This window comes from Ovis canadensis, chromosome 19 (genome assembly GCF_042477335.2).
Source record: "Ovis canadensis isolate MfBH-ARS-UI-01 breed Bighorn chromosome 19, ARS-UI_OviCan_v2, whole genome shotgun sequence".
Lineage (NCBI taxonomy): Eukaryota > Metazoa > Chordata > Mammalia > Artiodactyla > Bovidae > Ovis > Ovis canadensis.
This window is the reverse complement of record NC_091263.1, coordinates 74028789-74043651: the sequence shown is the minus strand read 5'-3', so window position 1 is coordinate 74043651 and position 14863 is coordinate 74028789. Positions and strand designations below refer to the sequence as shown.

General features: G+C 59.3%; 1 protein-coding gene across 1 annotated transcript; it reads left to right on the top strand.

The window, feature by feature from the left end:
* The first annotated feature begins 1153 nt into the window (after positions 1-1153).
* On the top strand, positions 1154-14726 carry SEC61A1 (SEC61 translocon subunit alpha 1). The gene is made up of 12 exons (XM_069561790.1): positions 1154-1384; positions 1524-1591; positions 4491-4556; positions 4645-4723; positions 5647-5778; positions 7425-7534; positions 7809-7962; positions 9703-9863; positions 10797-10994; positions 11250-11441; positions 11825-11901; positions 12929-14726. Exons 1-12 carry the CDS (start codon positions 1378-1380, stop codon positions 13113-13115), a joined length of 1431 nt encoding a protein of 476 aa, XP_069417891.1. The 5' UTR covers positions 1154-1377; the 3' UTR covers positions 13116-14726.
* The last annotated feature ends 137 nt before the right edge of the window (positions 14727-14863 follow it).

Below are 14863 nucleotides of genomic sequence, written 5' to 3'. Positions count from 1 at the left end.
TCACAAAGCACTGAATAAGCGGCTGGACAGCAACAGTACAATTACTTTGATAATTTTTACCATAAAGCGATTCAACAGTCTCACCATCAGGATGGTGCAGGGTCATATGTGCTAAACACTAGCTCTAAGCTACCTGCTGAACTGTGTCCAGGGCCTGACACAAACCTGCAGCAGTTTTTACAAAGGGGTCCTGCACGGGAAGATGGGGCTGCTCGCAGAAGCAGGCCGAGGAGGGTCGGACGGAACGTCCTCCTCTGGCGGATGCACAGCAAGCGCTACTACGCCTGGTCACGTCACTGAAATTCCTGCCCACCTTCTGCTGGCGTTTGCATCTTCCACCCACGGGTTAGGTTTCCAAAAGAGGACTTCCTGTCTTAGAAAAAGCCCTGAGGGAAAGACTCACAAATCCTGGCTACCTGCTAGAAACGGGAGGGAAGGGAAAGAGAAATAGCAACCCCTAACTACTGCAGAACACCTCGCCACCGCGGCTCTCCCACTCCATCCGTCCCAGCTCCGGCTGCGCTCCGGGAAGCTCACCTAACCCCAGGCAGCAGCGCCAGCCTGCCGCAGACGCTGACGGCACGGAGTCTCCTTCCTCAGATTACCTCCCGCGTGCCACCCGCGATCACAGCTGCTCGGGCACAAACCCCAAACTCCGCGTCCAGCACCCCTCGCCCCGCCCAACGGCCCAAGGCCCTTAAACCTCATCGCTCCCCTCACACAGCCCTCCGCCAAGCAGGCCTGCTCTCCCCGGAGACCTCGGGCAGGCGCAGCGTCTGCCGCCGTCGCAACGGCGCCTCTCCCGCCTCTCCTCGCCCTGGACTCCCCCGGCCTCGCCCCCTCCCCACAGTCGGCGGGGCCCGCGCCCCAAGCGGCCGCGCGTTTGCTCGCTGAGCCCACAAAAGGACGCCCGTCGTCCCGCCGCCGCGCACTTGCCGGGCGCCAGGCACCCAGACGCCCCAGCGCAGGCCGGCACTACGGAGCTCATGGTCGACCCCCGCGAAACCGACCACCGCGGCCCTGAAGCGTGGGGCGGCAAGCCGGCGTGGGGAACGCCTTCCGGGTCCCGACACGCGGGTCCAACTGCGCAGACGCACGCCCGCTTCCCGGCGGGCTCCGCGCCTCGCCCCGCCCGTCCGGCCTCACTCCCGACAGGCCGCGCGGCCCCGCTGCACGCCGGGAGTTGTGGTCTCGGCGCGGGCGATGCGCGCGCGCGCGGCGCGTGGCAGGAAGCGGAAGCGGAAGCGGCCGCCGCGGCGCTAGCACTGACGTGTCTCTCGGCGAGGCGCGGCGCTCCAGAGCAGGCCCGGCGGCAGCGGAGCGGCACTCGGAGCGCGGCGGAGCTGGACTGCGACCTGGAGCCGAGCAGCCGCCGCCATGGGGAGTGAGTCCCTCGGGGCAGCACGGGCGCGGGCGGGACCCCGCTCCCCTGGCAGGGAAGCCCGCCCGGCCCCTCGGCCCTGCTCCCCGGGGCGGCGCGGGGCCCCGCAGCCCTGACTCCCCTCTTGTCTCTCCCCCGAAAGTCAAGTTCCTGGAAGTCATCAAGCCCTTCTGTGTCATCCTGCCCGAAATTCAGAAGCCGGAGCGGAAGGTGAGTTGGAGCAAGGCTCGGGGAGGGCGCTGGAGCGGCCCCGGCGCGCCGAGTGGACGCCCCTTCCCCGAGTCTGGTCCGGGCGGCGTGCTTTCCCCCGAGCCGCGCCGGGCTTCGCTTGGAGCGTGCTCTGCGGACGTTCCTCGGGTGGCCCGAACCGGGGGGTTGCGCTGCCCCGCCGAGGACCCTGGCCTGAGTGGAAGGCCTCGAGAGCCTCAGCCTCCGGGTCGAGCTGCTCTCCCTCCGCCCGCTCCAGGGAGCGGGTCGCCGGCTGTCCTCTTTCCTGGAGATGCGCTTTCTGTTCAGCTGCTGCGAGGAACTGAGAGCAGTAATTTTACCGTGTGTAACTGAGTCTGTGCCTTTTCGTGTGCCCTCACTGAACTGAGAATGAGGGCATATTGTGACCTGTGTCTTTACAGCAGGTTCAGTAAAACATGGGAAGATAGGAATGTAGAGCTCTGCCGACTCTTTATCAAGACTTTCTGCACGCGCACAGCTTCAGGCCCAGCAGTGAGAGTTGCCGGTGGAAGCGAAGCCGGTAAACAAGGAAGAGCAGCTTCAGAAGGGTTCTTTCGGAGAATTAGTAGGAATACGTTTCTGTCCTCACCTTCTTTGCGTCTCCTCCACGGATGTGCTGGCTTTGAGGGGCTGATATGCAAAGGGGGTGTGTGTGTGTGTGTGTGTGTGTGTGTGTGTGTGTGTCCCCAGAGGGGCTGATATGCAAAGGGGTGTGTGTGTGTGTGTGCGCGCGTGCGTGTCCCCAGCACAGTAGAAAGGGCCTGGCTCTGGATGCAGGCTCTCCTGGGATCCACCCTCACACAGCCTCTTCATGTGTGACCTTGGCCTTGTGTGTGACCTTGGCCTTGTGTGTGAGGTGGGAGAGCCGTAGAAATTTGTGCAAGGTACGGCAGTGGCTCCAGAAGGGATTAGCTCTGGAAGACATTGTGTCTGATGGCAGACTTGAAGGGAGAACAGACGTGTCCTTGAAGGAAAGGAAAGGAATCCTGATGGCATGAGTATGGAGTCTGCTAAGGCAGAGAAGACCAGTGGTGGGAGGGCGTTCGGTATTGATAGAACAGAAGAGGTGGGCAGGGAGCCAGACAGATTAGAAAATTGCTTTGGGGTAGGGAAGAGGTTGAGAGGATTCTGCCAAGAGAGTGAACTCCAGACGTAGGGAGGCAAAGCTGGGACCGTTTCTTGATGTTTTGCTGCTGAATTTGGGTGCTTCCAGGAGAGGAGACTTGGTTATTTAAGAATGAGGAGTCCTGTGAAACTTGTCCACCGTCTCTCCCCGTAAAGGATCGCCTCTAGCTCGTTATACGACCGGTCAGCCTGGCAGGGTGTTGCTTTCCTTGGCTGCCTCCTGATTCCCTGGTGGGAAGGGGTGCATGGAGCATTCTCAAGAGGAAGAGTTCCGCGGACGCCCCCAGCTGCACGTGGAGCGTCTCAGTGTCCAGTCTCCCCGCCGTGGTGCGGTTGTCCTGTTGAGCCCTGTCCACCGTGGGCAGCGCAGAGGCGCTGTAGCCCTGAGCTGACCGCAGAGCTGTGACCCCGGCTCCATGCTCACTTAGAACAAAGCTTAAAAGGTGTCTTTAAAGAGCACGATTTTGTTCACTTACCACCTTCACTCACAAGGTGTTTCCGTGTTAGGATTCTCAGTCCACAGAGCAGCGCCTGTGTTCTCTTCAGTCCACAGAGCAGCGCCTGTGTTTTCTAAGCCTTTAAAGCCGTTCATTCTTGCTGTGCGGCCTGCAGGTGCTATGAAGACACTTAGGGTTCAGAGCAGAGGGGGCTTGGGCAGGGCGTCTCCCCAGTGATGCTTCTCGGTCACCTGTAAAATGATTCTGAATGGTCACCTGTCCTGCTTACACACCAGAGGAGAGGTGAAAACTCTCGTTGAACAGCCGCCAGCAGTAGTTATGAGTCGGGTGAATATGCAGTTCTCCGTCCTCCTCCGCTGTATGTAACATCGGTCTGCCCTTGATTCATGGAGAATGCTGGAGGATACACAAACACGGCTTGCAGATTAGTTGACTCCAGCACAGCGAGGTTTTGTCCATTGCAAAACCCTTAAGTGAGAAGTGATGCTCCCGTGCCGTGAGGGCGGGTCTGGTTTAGGAACCCCCTTCTGTTGCAGCGTTCGTTGACTGTGGGTCAGGTCGTACACTGTTCATTGTGGACCGTTAAGAGCGCAGGCTTTGTACTCAAATCCATGACAGCTGTGGGATCCGCGAGTGAAGTCGCTTTGTGGCCCCACGGACTGTAGTCCACCAGGCTCCTCCGTCCATGGGATTTTCCAGGCGAGAGTGCTGGAGTGGGTTGTCATTCTCTTCTCCAGGAGATCTTCCCGACCCAGGGACGGAACCCGGGTCTCCCGCATTGTAGGCAGACGCTTTACCGTCTGAGCCACCGGGGAAGTCCATTTTTCTAAGCTTCAGTTTTCTTGTAAAAGCAAGGGTGACGTCACGCTGTGTGAAGATTGAATGGGGTGCCGCGTGCGCCGGTCTCTGCATCTGTGCCTTAGGTACAGAAAGCATTCCCCGGTGGCTCTGTGGCAGAGTCCGCCTGCAACGCAGGAGACGTGGGTTTGACCCCCAGGTCGGGAAGATCCCCTGGAGGAGGAAATGGCGACCTGCTCCAGTATTCTTGGCTGGGAGACTCCATGGCCAGAGGAGCCTGGCGGGCTACATTCCATGGGGCCACACAGCTGGGTGTGGCTGAGCACGCACGCTCGCGTTTGGCGCGTGGCGGGGCGTGTCCGCGGTTGCTCTCCTGTGAGCCGAGCAGGGAGCCTGGGCAGAGCCCACCCTGTCGCTCTGCTTGTGGTGGCGCCTCGCCCGCTGGGCTCACTCTGCTCTGAAGGTGACCCGCCATCCTGGCCTGCTCTGCCCTGCTGCAGATCCAGTTCAAGGAGAAGGTGCTCTGGACCGCCATCACCCTCTTCATCTTCCTGGTGTGCTGCCAGGTAAGCCGGGCCTGGGGCCGCCGTCCGGGGCCCGGGCGGGGCACGGGGGCCGGAAGCATGTGCCTGGCTCCTCTCTGCTTGCTTCCAGATCCCCCTGTTTGGAATCATGTCTTCAGATTCAGCTGACCCTTTCTACTGGATGAGAGTGATCCTCGCCTCCAACAGAGGTAGGCTGACCCCTGCACCCCACGCTGCGCGGGCTCGACTGGCCGCCTGCAGCTACCCTACAGGCTTGGCTTCAGATGGAGTCCAGAGTGTTAGAGAGTGTTCGCATGCTGTGCTGAGAACAGCCCTAGTGAGAGCTGGCTTCAGCACCAGGCCCGTCACCCTGCTCAGAACTGGTTTGTATGCGGTGCAAAGCCTGCAACGAGAAGACAAGTCGACGTGGTAGGGGTTTCTAAAACGTGGGAAGACTAGAGTGCCTTTTAAGCAGCTGAAATGATGACATGTCTATCTCTCTCCTGTTTTGATAACATTCTTTAGAATGTGTAATTTGTTTCTCCGCTGTGTCTTGTCCGTATCTACGGGTTACATGTACGTGTCCAAAGAAATAAAGGCACAGACAATGTACTGTATACTCTGAACAGTTACCTGTTTGGGGTGAGGGGGGATTTTGAATGTTTATGCTGATACTGGTTTTGATTAACTCGTTTTAAAAATATGGTTCAAATTAACTTCCAGATCAGCTGGAAGTATAACTTGTTCTAGTGTAATGGAAACAGAGGTTTACGCGAAACTAGATACAGTGGTATGGCCCTCATCTCCAGACGCTGGAAGTTATTCTAACGTCACCCTTTTTTGTTAACTGAAGAGACAAACCTGTCTTCTCTGTACAACCAGCGTGAATCTGTCTTCATGAATTTAAATGTAGTAGTCCATTTAAATGCCATGTGACTTCCTAAACAGAATGAACTGACTTGCCCTCTCACTGCTGATATTTGGGGGCTTCTCTCTGACTTGAATGTTGAGGGCAGACTGAAGTGCGTGGGGCTTCTGCTGGGGCACACAGTCCAGCTGTGTGCGGTCATTTTCTTACCAGCGTCTTGCTTCTCCACACTGACGTCAGCTGTGTTTTGTCGCCCTTCCTAAGGCACGCTGATGGAGCTGGGCATCTCGCCCATTGTCACCTCTGGCCTCATCATGCAGCTCTTGGCTGGCGCCAAGATAATTGAGGTTGGTGACACCCCGAAAGACCGAGCCCTCTTCAACGGAGCCCAAAAGTGTAAGTGGGATTGTAAATGATGTTCAGATGTCTGTAGTTGAGACTTTGAATTTGCTACAAAGTTTGGATCATCAACAATTGGCTTGGGGTTTTTGGGGGGGCGGGGTTGGCTGTCTTTGCAGGAGTGGGGGCATCGTTGCTGTAATCCCCTCGGCCCTCCAGCTCTGTGTGGCCTGTGTCAGCAAGAGGGCCCTTGGGAGGGGCTGGAGCAGGCAGAGGAAGGGCGACGCTGCCCGAGGCTGGAGGGCCCGCCCTCCACCATCGCCCTGTCCTTCCCACTTAGAAGCAGAGCCGTGGTAAAGATTCATTTGAATATTGTGTGTGAAAAACCAGTGAGTGCCTAGCCAGTGGTAGTACCTGGCAGGGTGGTATTTCTCCTTGTGGGAGTTTAAGAGGATTCACTTTAGAGGAGTGATGGTCCTCTCTGCTTAGCTCTGCTGTGTGCCAGCTGTGTGACTCTGGGCAGTTAGATGCAGCTCATGTCCCAGTTTCTTCACCTGTAAAAATGGGGAGAATGGCATTTTCCCAGTAATAGATCATAAGCGTCACTCGAACAATGACCAGTCATCACAGGTAACCAAGTTAAGCCTGACTGTGGATTGACAGGTACTAATCAGGAAACAGTAATTACACTTTCCTGCCCGGCCGTGTTTCCTTCCACACCAGCGTGTTTTAAGATCTTAAGTTAGTAGGTTAAAGAGCTGAGCACAAACGAGTAATCTAGTTGACGCTTGTCAGTTTCAGACACAAACCAGGATTTCAGAATATACATGTGCGTTATTTTTCAGAACTATAGATCAGCTGTTTTCTCTTTGGTCTTGGACTTTATAAAAACATTTTTTCTGCTCTTTTTTCTGCCTTAAGAATTTGGTCTTATTGAGCACTTTTAAAAAGTCAGAGAGGGACTGTGTACCACAGGCACTTTGGAGTAGAATGTATATATTTTGGCGGGGGTGGCAAACTGAGCCGAAAAGCTGGAGTTGAATCCCAGTCCCATACTGTAAGATCCATGCAGCACCGTGGAATCCAGCAAAAACGTGTGGATTCCGTTGTACATCCCGGTGGAATGAAGTGAATGATACAGGACACAAGACTGTCCGTAAAAAGGAAAGTCTCCTTTCGGAGAGCTCCGGGAGAGCTGTGCGGCAGGGGAGCGGGCCGAGTAGGTTGGCGGCATGATGGGTTTTTCCTTAAATAATGCATTAAATACGAACTGGGAAGGCTCGCCTGATGGCCGAGTCTGTGTTCGGTTCCCTGAAGCACGAGCCTGTCTGGTGACCTGGGCGAGTGCTCCTGGAACCTGGGCCCCAGATGATGACTGCAGTGTGGCGTGCAGGTTGGGGACGTCCCTGAGTTGCGTTCGCGTCTGTCCTAAGAAGCTGGGTGGTGATGCTTCAGGCCTTTCCCCCTGCCTGTCACTGAAAGGAGATGCGTCGAGCAGGAGGCAGAACTAGGAGCGCCCACGAGCTCTGTCCCGAGCTTGAGTCACTGAGCGTTGCTCTCGCTTTGTCCGTGTGGCCGAGCTCCCTGGGGGCAGGGTCTGTGGGCCTCACCTTTGTCCTCCTGGCGTGGAGCTGGCGTCTGGTCGCCGTGTCCTCCAGGACGGTGTGCTCGCCCCAGGCATGCAGCTCTCTTCTCGTCCACAGTGTTCGGCATGACCATCACCATCGGGCAGTCCATCGTGTACGTGATGACGGGGATGTATGGGGACCCGTCCGAGATGGGCGCCGGAGTCTGCCTGCTCATCACCATACAGGTAGCGCTGGGCTGGCCCCGCGGCCGAGGCTCCCTCATGCCCGCCCCCGCCAGACAGCAGAGCTGAGGCAGGCTGAGAGAAGCTTCCTGAGATGAGCCCGGGCCCTGTGCTCCCTTCTGAGTTCACAGAGGAGCCCCCAGCGGCGGGCGTGCCCTCTGCATTCAGGGGCTCCCATGGAGAAGCCAGCTCCCAAGGAGGGGCAGAACCAGGCTGTGGGGAGCACTCAGGCAGTCTCTTTAGGTTTCTGTACCTTTTTATTTCTTAATACCGACAGCTCTTTGTGGCTGGCCTGATTGTTCTGCTTCTGGACGAGCTGCTGCAGAAGGGGTACGGCTTGGGCTCTGGGATCTCCCTGTTCATCGCCACGAACATCTGTGAGACCATCGTGTGGAAGGCGTTCAGCCCCACCACCGTCAACACCGGCCGAGGTGAGGCCCTGGCGCCCGCGGGCGGGGTTCGGTGAGCAGCACGCACGCCCCCGTTTCAGGGGAGAGGCGCCCTGTGGACAGGTTTCAGTGAATAGCACCTGCGCTCCCCCATTTCAGGGGAGAGGCGCCCCGTGGACGGGGTTCAGTGAACAGCACGCGTGCCCCTGTTTCAGGGGAGAGGCACCCTGTGGGCGGGGTTCAGTGAACAGCACGCGTGCCCCCGTTTCAGGGGAGAGGCGCCCGTGGGTGGGGTTCGGTGAACAGCACACACGCCCCTGTTTCAGGGAAGAGGCACCCTGTGGGCGGGGTTCGGTGAACAGCAGGTGCGCGCCCCCGTTTCAAGGAAGAAGGTCGGTCTTAGGTGCATCGCTTCTGATTGGCCTGCGCGTGTGTCTGTGAAGGTTCTGAAGGCACGGGTTTCTGCTGACCCTGAAGTGTCCGTGGCATGGTTCTCCTGGAGAGCACGCTGCAAACACTGGCCCCTTCCGGACAGCCAGCCCCGCCTCGCTTAGCACAGCCTGGCCGTCACTGCCCAGGCGGGGCAGCTCTCCCAGCAGGCCTTCCCCGGGGGACACCCAGTTGCTTCCAGCCTCTGCAAGGGGCAGCTTTGTAAAAGAGGCAGGGATGTGGGCGCTCGCAAGCTGAGCTCAGATCCTGGCCACGCCGTTGGCTGCCAGGATTAAATGACAAATAACAGGAGCTTACGGGGCCTAGGCTCACAGCAGGTGCATGATGAATGTAAGGCTACCGAGGGTGTGTTCAAGAAAAAGTTCTGAACGTTCAGGGAAGTGTGACTTGCTAGGAAAGGTTTCTTCGTCACTAAATGCGTTATTCACTCAGGAGAGGCCCAGGAGAAGCAAATGTTTGTACACATTTGACTTTTCTTTCAAGTAAGTGCCGGAGACGACCCCTGGCCTCCAGAATCCACGTGACCTTGTCGTTAGACTGAAATAGGTCCCCACGCCAGTGGAGGCCGCTCGTGCTCTTCCCCTTGAGCCGCTGGTGGGCGTGCTCTGTTCCTTGGCGCTCTTCCTGGCTGTGCTGCTGGCCTGCCCCCGCGGACGCTCGGGGGGGGGCCTGAGTGCCAACAGCAACCAGCCGTGAGTGGGCACATGCGTCGTCCCCCTGGCTTGGCTTTGGGGTGAGGAGCAGAGCGCCTGAACCTGTCTTGTCTGGACAGCTTGACCACAGCTGGGTGCTGTGCTGCCAGGGAGCCCCCAGGGGTGTGGGGTGGGCAGCTCTGAGCCCCTCAGGCAGGACCCCTTAAACCGGAGCTCCACAGACATAGCCGTTCAGACACTGAAAGTGTTAGTCACTCAGTCATGTCTGCCTCTTTGCAACCCCATGGACTGTAGCCCACCAGGCTCCTCTGCCCATGGAATTCGCCAGGCAAGAATCCTGGAGCAGGCTGCCACTTCTGGATGGCACTTTCTCGACCCAGGGATGGAACCCTTGTCTCCCGCGTTGCAGGCTGATTCTTTGCTGGCAGAGCCACCAGGGAAACCTGGTGCCCCACACGCCTGATGTCCCTTGACTCTCACGCCGCAGAAGTGAGATCAGTTAATTCACACGGAAGGCCAGCCCCCTGCAGGGGGGTCTGCAGAACAGAGACGAGGGCTGAGAGGCCCCACTGTGGTTCCCAGAGCAGCGCCGTGTGCCCCGGAGCCGGCCCCGTTCTCGGTTCCGGCCTCCAGGCTGCTCAGGGCCGCCCTGAGCCCCCTCTGCCTTCGCCCGTGACAGGGATGGAGTTTGAGGGCGCCATCATCGCGCTCTTCCACCTGCTGGCCACGCGCACCGACAAGGTCCGAGCCCTGCGGGAGGCCTTCTACCGCCAGAACCTCCCCAACCTCATGAACCTCATCGCCACCATCTTCGTCTTCGCGGTGGTCATCTATTTCCAGGTGGGTTCAGAGCCAGCCCTGGGGAGGCAGGAGGGTCTGCATTTCCCATGCCCACACCCCAGGGGTGGCGTGAACCATCGCATCGCAGTGAAATGAGCAGCTGGCATCTGACGGAGGGCGCTCCGTGGGCTTACGGGAACCTGCCTGAACTGACAGGCTGAGGCAGAGCTGACGTTTCACGGTCTTAATTCAAGAGAAGTGAGAGTCGGCGCAGTCTGAGCCCTTGCTGCCGCCCATCCAGGCTTGCGGGTGGCTGTAGGCACAGTTGCCTGTCCTCACGAGAGTGGTCCACGCTTTCGCTGTGAGTCTGCGCGACTCTGGACAGGAGACTCGGCTGCCTGTTGCTCTGCCGTAGTCGGTCAGCCGCGCTGTCCTGATACACGCGTGCTGGGGGCTGAGCACGGCTGCTCCGTTAGGTGATGTGGTTAATGACAAGCTGGCTCCTCAGGGTCTTGGGGTTTGATTGTTGAGGTTTTATTTTAAATATTCTGAGCTCTGTTCTAGGCGCTGGGAGATTGTTTTTTTAAAAAAAAACACGCAAAGGAAACCTTTTTTGTATTTTCGAAGGGTTTAAGAGGGACAGGTTGTGTTCATAGGAAAGTAGAGAAGCTTAGCTTCTCTGCAGTGAGTGAGAGCATCCGAGAAGGCCGTGTGGGCGTGGGGCTCGTCCGGGGCTGCCGTGGGAGCAGGGAGGCCGCTGGCCACCCGCTGATAGCACTCCGTGCGTCCCACGGTGGTGCGCCTCTAATGCAGTGGACTTTGTTTTCTGACAGAAACGCTGCTGTGCTTGGGTGCATTTTAAGCAGCTTTTCTGGGCTCTTCTGTCCGTTTGCTCCTGAGCGTGGGGCGGGGAGGGGCCGTGGAGGCCCGGGTCTGAGCCCTGCGCGAGGCCCGAGCGCGCGGTTGGAACCCCGCCTCTGCTTGGCTCCTCAGGGCTTCCGCGTCGACCTGCCCATCAAGTCGGCGCGCTACCGAGGCCAGTACAACACCTACCCCATCAAGCTCTTCTACACGTCCAACATCCCCATCATCCTGCAGTCCGCCCTCGTCTCCAACCTGTACGTCATCTCCCAGATGCTGTCTGCCCGCTTCAGCGGCAACCTGCTGGTCAGCCTGCTGGGCACCTGGTCTGTAAGTGCGGCCGCCCCGGGAGCCCGTGCGGGGCCGGGCGCCGGTGCAAGGCTCTGGCTGGGCCGTGCTGGCGCCCGTGTGCCTCGCTCAGGGCCAGTGCCGTTTACCCTGAGATGCTCTCTGGTTGTGCCTGGCACAGGTTCAGTGACGTTTCTTAGGGGTGGGACAGCTGCCCCGAGGGGCCCCTGCTCGGAACTGTTTCTGTGCTGAGGTGGGGTGACGAGCGGCGCTCACCACTCCCTGAAATCCCCCCAGGACACCTCCTCCGGCGGGCCGGCGCGGGCCTACCCCGTGGGGGGCCTCTGCTACTACCTGTCCCCGCCCGAGTCGTTCGGCTCTGTCTTGGAAGACCCCGTCCACGCCGTGGTGTACATTGTGTTCATGCTGGGCTCCTGTGCCTTCTTCTCCAAGACGTGGATCGAGGTCTCAGGCTCCTCCGCCAAGGACGTGAGTAACAGTTGCAGTCTCTGGGAGGTGTTGACACAGAACCAGCGTCCTCGCCCGCGGCTGGAGCGAGGGGGCTCGGCTGGGCCCTCCTCCTGGGATGGGCCTCTGAACACACACAGCAGTTAGTCCTTGCTAGGGCCAGTTCCAAAGCGTTAGCGACCGTGGCCAGACCCCGGGTGGATGAACCCGTGCTCGTCTGGGAAGCAGCAGGCAGGGTGAGCTAGGCTTTCCGTTCCGCCTCCTGGGCGGCGGCTGCACAGCGCATGCGGGTGCTGCGGGCGCCTGCGTCTCGTGGCGTGCCGAGTGTCTGCCTGGGTTTGGACTCGCCCTCCCGGGTGGGCCCTGGGCTTGGACTCACGTCCTCCCGGGTGGGCGTCACACAGGTTGCAAAGCAGCTGAAGGAGCAGCAGATGGTGATGAGGGGCCACCGAGAGACGTCCATGGTCCACGAGCTCAACCGGTGAGTGCCGGCGCTGAGGCTGCCGGAGTCCGGGGGGTCAACTCAGTGCCTCAGCCCCTCCCCGCAGAGGGGCAGCCCAGGCGGGGAGACCGGGGCTTGTGGTGGACGCTGCGGTGAGGGTGCTGACCGAGAGGGCGGGTTCTGTGGGGCACTCCAGGAGGAGCATGGGGGGTCGGGCGTCTCGGGGGCGTCCCAAGTGCAGGTGAGGTCAGAGGCCGGTGGAGGCCACTATGAGGGGCCAGTGTGTGGAAGGCCCGTGCTGGAGGCCGCAACCCCCGGGCAGGGCGAGGGGGCTGCACTCAGAGGTGGGAGGGTGGGGAGGCTGCGGCAGTCTGCAGGCCTCTCCCCTCATGGTGGGGCTGCCCCGTGGGCAGCAGGGTGGGCCATAGTGAGTGCCTTAGACCCTTAAGCCACCTCATTTCAGCTCACTCTCCCTCCGCACGTGAAGGGACGCACACACGAGTGTGACTGGCTTCCTGTAGAGCTGATTCCAGGGTCGAGGTCCGCAGTCAGGGCCAGGTCCGTCTCGGGGACCGCAGCTCGCCTGCCTCAGCCACAGGAAGTCAGTGTGGCAAATGCCGGGTCATTTCGTGCTGCGGTTCATGGGGTCGCAGAGAGTCGGACACGACTGGGCGACTGAACTGAACTGAGCAGAGGGAGCGGGCCGTTTCGTTCGTCCTTTAAGAGTTTTAGGTTTATAGTGCTGTTCAGAAGAAATACAACGAAAAGTCACGAGGAGACATTTTACGTTCCTGTCTTCAAAAGCTTTTGTGACGTTTCCAACGTCTCAGTTTGGACTGGTCCTGTTTGAGTAGCTGTCAGTGACTTGTGTGCAAACTTACTAGACAGCAAGCCCTAGTCTAGACCGTTAGGCTGCCTGAGCAGACGAGACCCGACGGGGCCGTGGAGTGGTCCTGAGGGGTCGGGGTCCGCAGGCAGGGGTGAGCAGGTTGCTGCACAGCTGCTCGCAGCCCGGCTCAGGCCCGAGGACTCCGGGCGGCCTGTGGCTGACGGTGCCCCTCCCCAGGTACATCCCCACGGCCGCGGCCTTCGGCGGGCTGTGCATCGGCGCCCTCTCGGTTCTGGCTGACTTCTTGGGCGCCATCGGGTCCGGCACCGGGATCCTGCTGGCCGTCACCATCATCTACCAGTACTTCGAGATCTTTGTGAAGGAGCAGAGCGAGGTCGGCAGCATGGGGGCCCTGCTGTTCTGAGCTGTGGCTCCCGGACCCGGCAGAGGCGGCGTGCCCCCCCCACGGCCGAGGGGCCGGGGCAGCCGCGCTGCAGGAGCTCGTCTCAGGCGCTGCTGAGGCGCAAGGACTTCGGTTCAGTCGTGTGTTTGAGTTTCATATTCTTTTCATTCCACTTTGTAAAATGCTAGAAATTTTCCAGTTTAAAATTCTGCTTTTTGCTCTGGCATTGGCGGCGGAGCTGTAGAAGTGGGGTCTCGGTCAGCTCACCGCCAGCAGCCCCGGTGTCCACGGCACTCCTGCGTTAGCCTTCGCACTTTCTCAGTGTTGCTGGCGGCCGCAGCAGTCTCGGCTGCCCCGCTCGAAGGGAGCATCTCATTGGTTAGAAGCACAAATATTGTTGAAACGTCTCCGTCTCGGGGCAGGAGGGCGGGCCCCCGGCAATAGGCTTTTCTGGTGCCTGACGGCGGCTCACCAGCGCGTGCCCGTCACAGTCCGGCCGGAACATCTGGTTTAAAACGGTTTCTCTGGAAGACAATCATTTTCCCTTTTGAAATTAGCTCTTTAGGACACAGTTTCTTCTAAACTAGAGCGGAATTTCCAGAAGACCCTTCTGGCCCGTCTGTGCGTCTTTCTGTTGGCTGACCTGGTGTCCTCACTGGTGCAGCCGGGCTGTGAGCCACAGCTCTGCAGCCGCACCGGGCTGAGCTCGGTCCGTTGTGCGGAGGACCCTGGGCTGCCAGCGGTCCAGTTGCCCTGGGCATCACTGAACTTGCCCTCCGTGCTGCCCGGGGTGCTGCGTCCCCGCCACCCGCCCCTCAAGAGGGCAAGAGCTGTGGCCGGCCCCACACACTACCTTCCAGGCTGAAGACTTCCCATTTGTATTTTTTTAGAACATTTTTACTGTACTTAGGACCAAACACAAGTGAAGTAAATGACGGGATGCCTCTGATCTCCACTGCCACCAGAACCGCCCAGCAGATCCACGGTGACATCACCGTCAGACATTGGTTTTTTGCTAAGTTTCGCCCATGTTTGATATAAAAAGACAATTATGTCTGAGACAAATTCTGTTTGCAATAATAGGTGACCTAGGTCTTAGGAATTACCACCTTCTCAAAGGCCTTCAGGGAAGCCCCTCTTGGGGACCAGCAGAGTTAGCTGCTGCAGCCTCAGGGGTGCTCCCTGGAGGGAGCCCCCTGGGTGCGTGCTGCCCCTTGGAGACCAGACCCCACCAGCAGCAGGCACAGACCTGGTAGAGGCGGCAAGTTTGGCGCCCATCCGAGTCCAAGGGGCTCTGAGACTCACTGGCTGTGCTGCCCAGGGAACAGACCAACCGAGGGACGAGGGGACTTGCCCAGCACCACCTGGCGAGTGGACAGCAGAGCCAGGATGGGCCTTAGCCCGTCCCCCCTCGGCCAGGGCACCCACCACACCACACGCGGCCTTGTCCGACCCAGTCCCACGGGGAGATCTGACGCCCACAGCCTCTGACCATGCACGGCTCGGGCGCCTGACCCGCAGTCACTGGTCATGGAGGCGGGCTGACCCCGACTTCCAGGGGACTCACTGTGGACGCCCAAGCGGCATAACTGAGATAAGGTGAATGAGACAAATAAAGCCAACTTTTTACAAGCTGCCTGGTGGTGGTCTCTTGGTTTTCAGTTCTGTTGCCGAAGCCAGTGAGGAAGGCGTGGCCTTGTCTGCCTTCGGGGGCACAGGGCGGGTGTGAGACGTGAGTCCTCGTGCACGGAGTGCCCAGGGCTCCCCCT

Excerpts from the sequence above, each read along its gene's own strand:
- SEC61A1 (XM_069561790.1), top strand. Across the intron at positions 5,779-7,424 it reads CTTCAACGGAGCCCAAAAGT|TGTTCGGCATGACCATCACC; the intron begins GTAAGTGGGATT and ends TCTCGTCCACAG. Across the intron at positions 9,864-10,796 it reads CGGTGGTCATCTATTTCCAG|GGCTTCCGCGTCGACCTGCC; the intron begins GTGGGTTCAGAG and ends TTGGCTCCTCAG.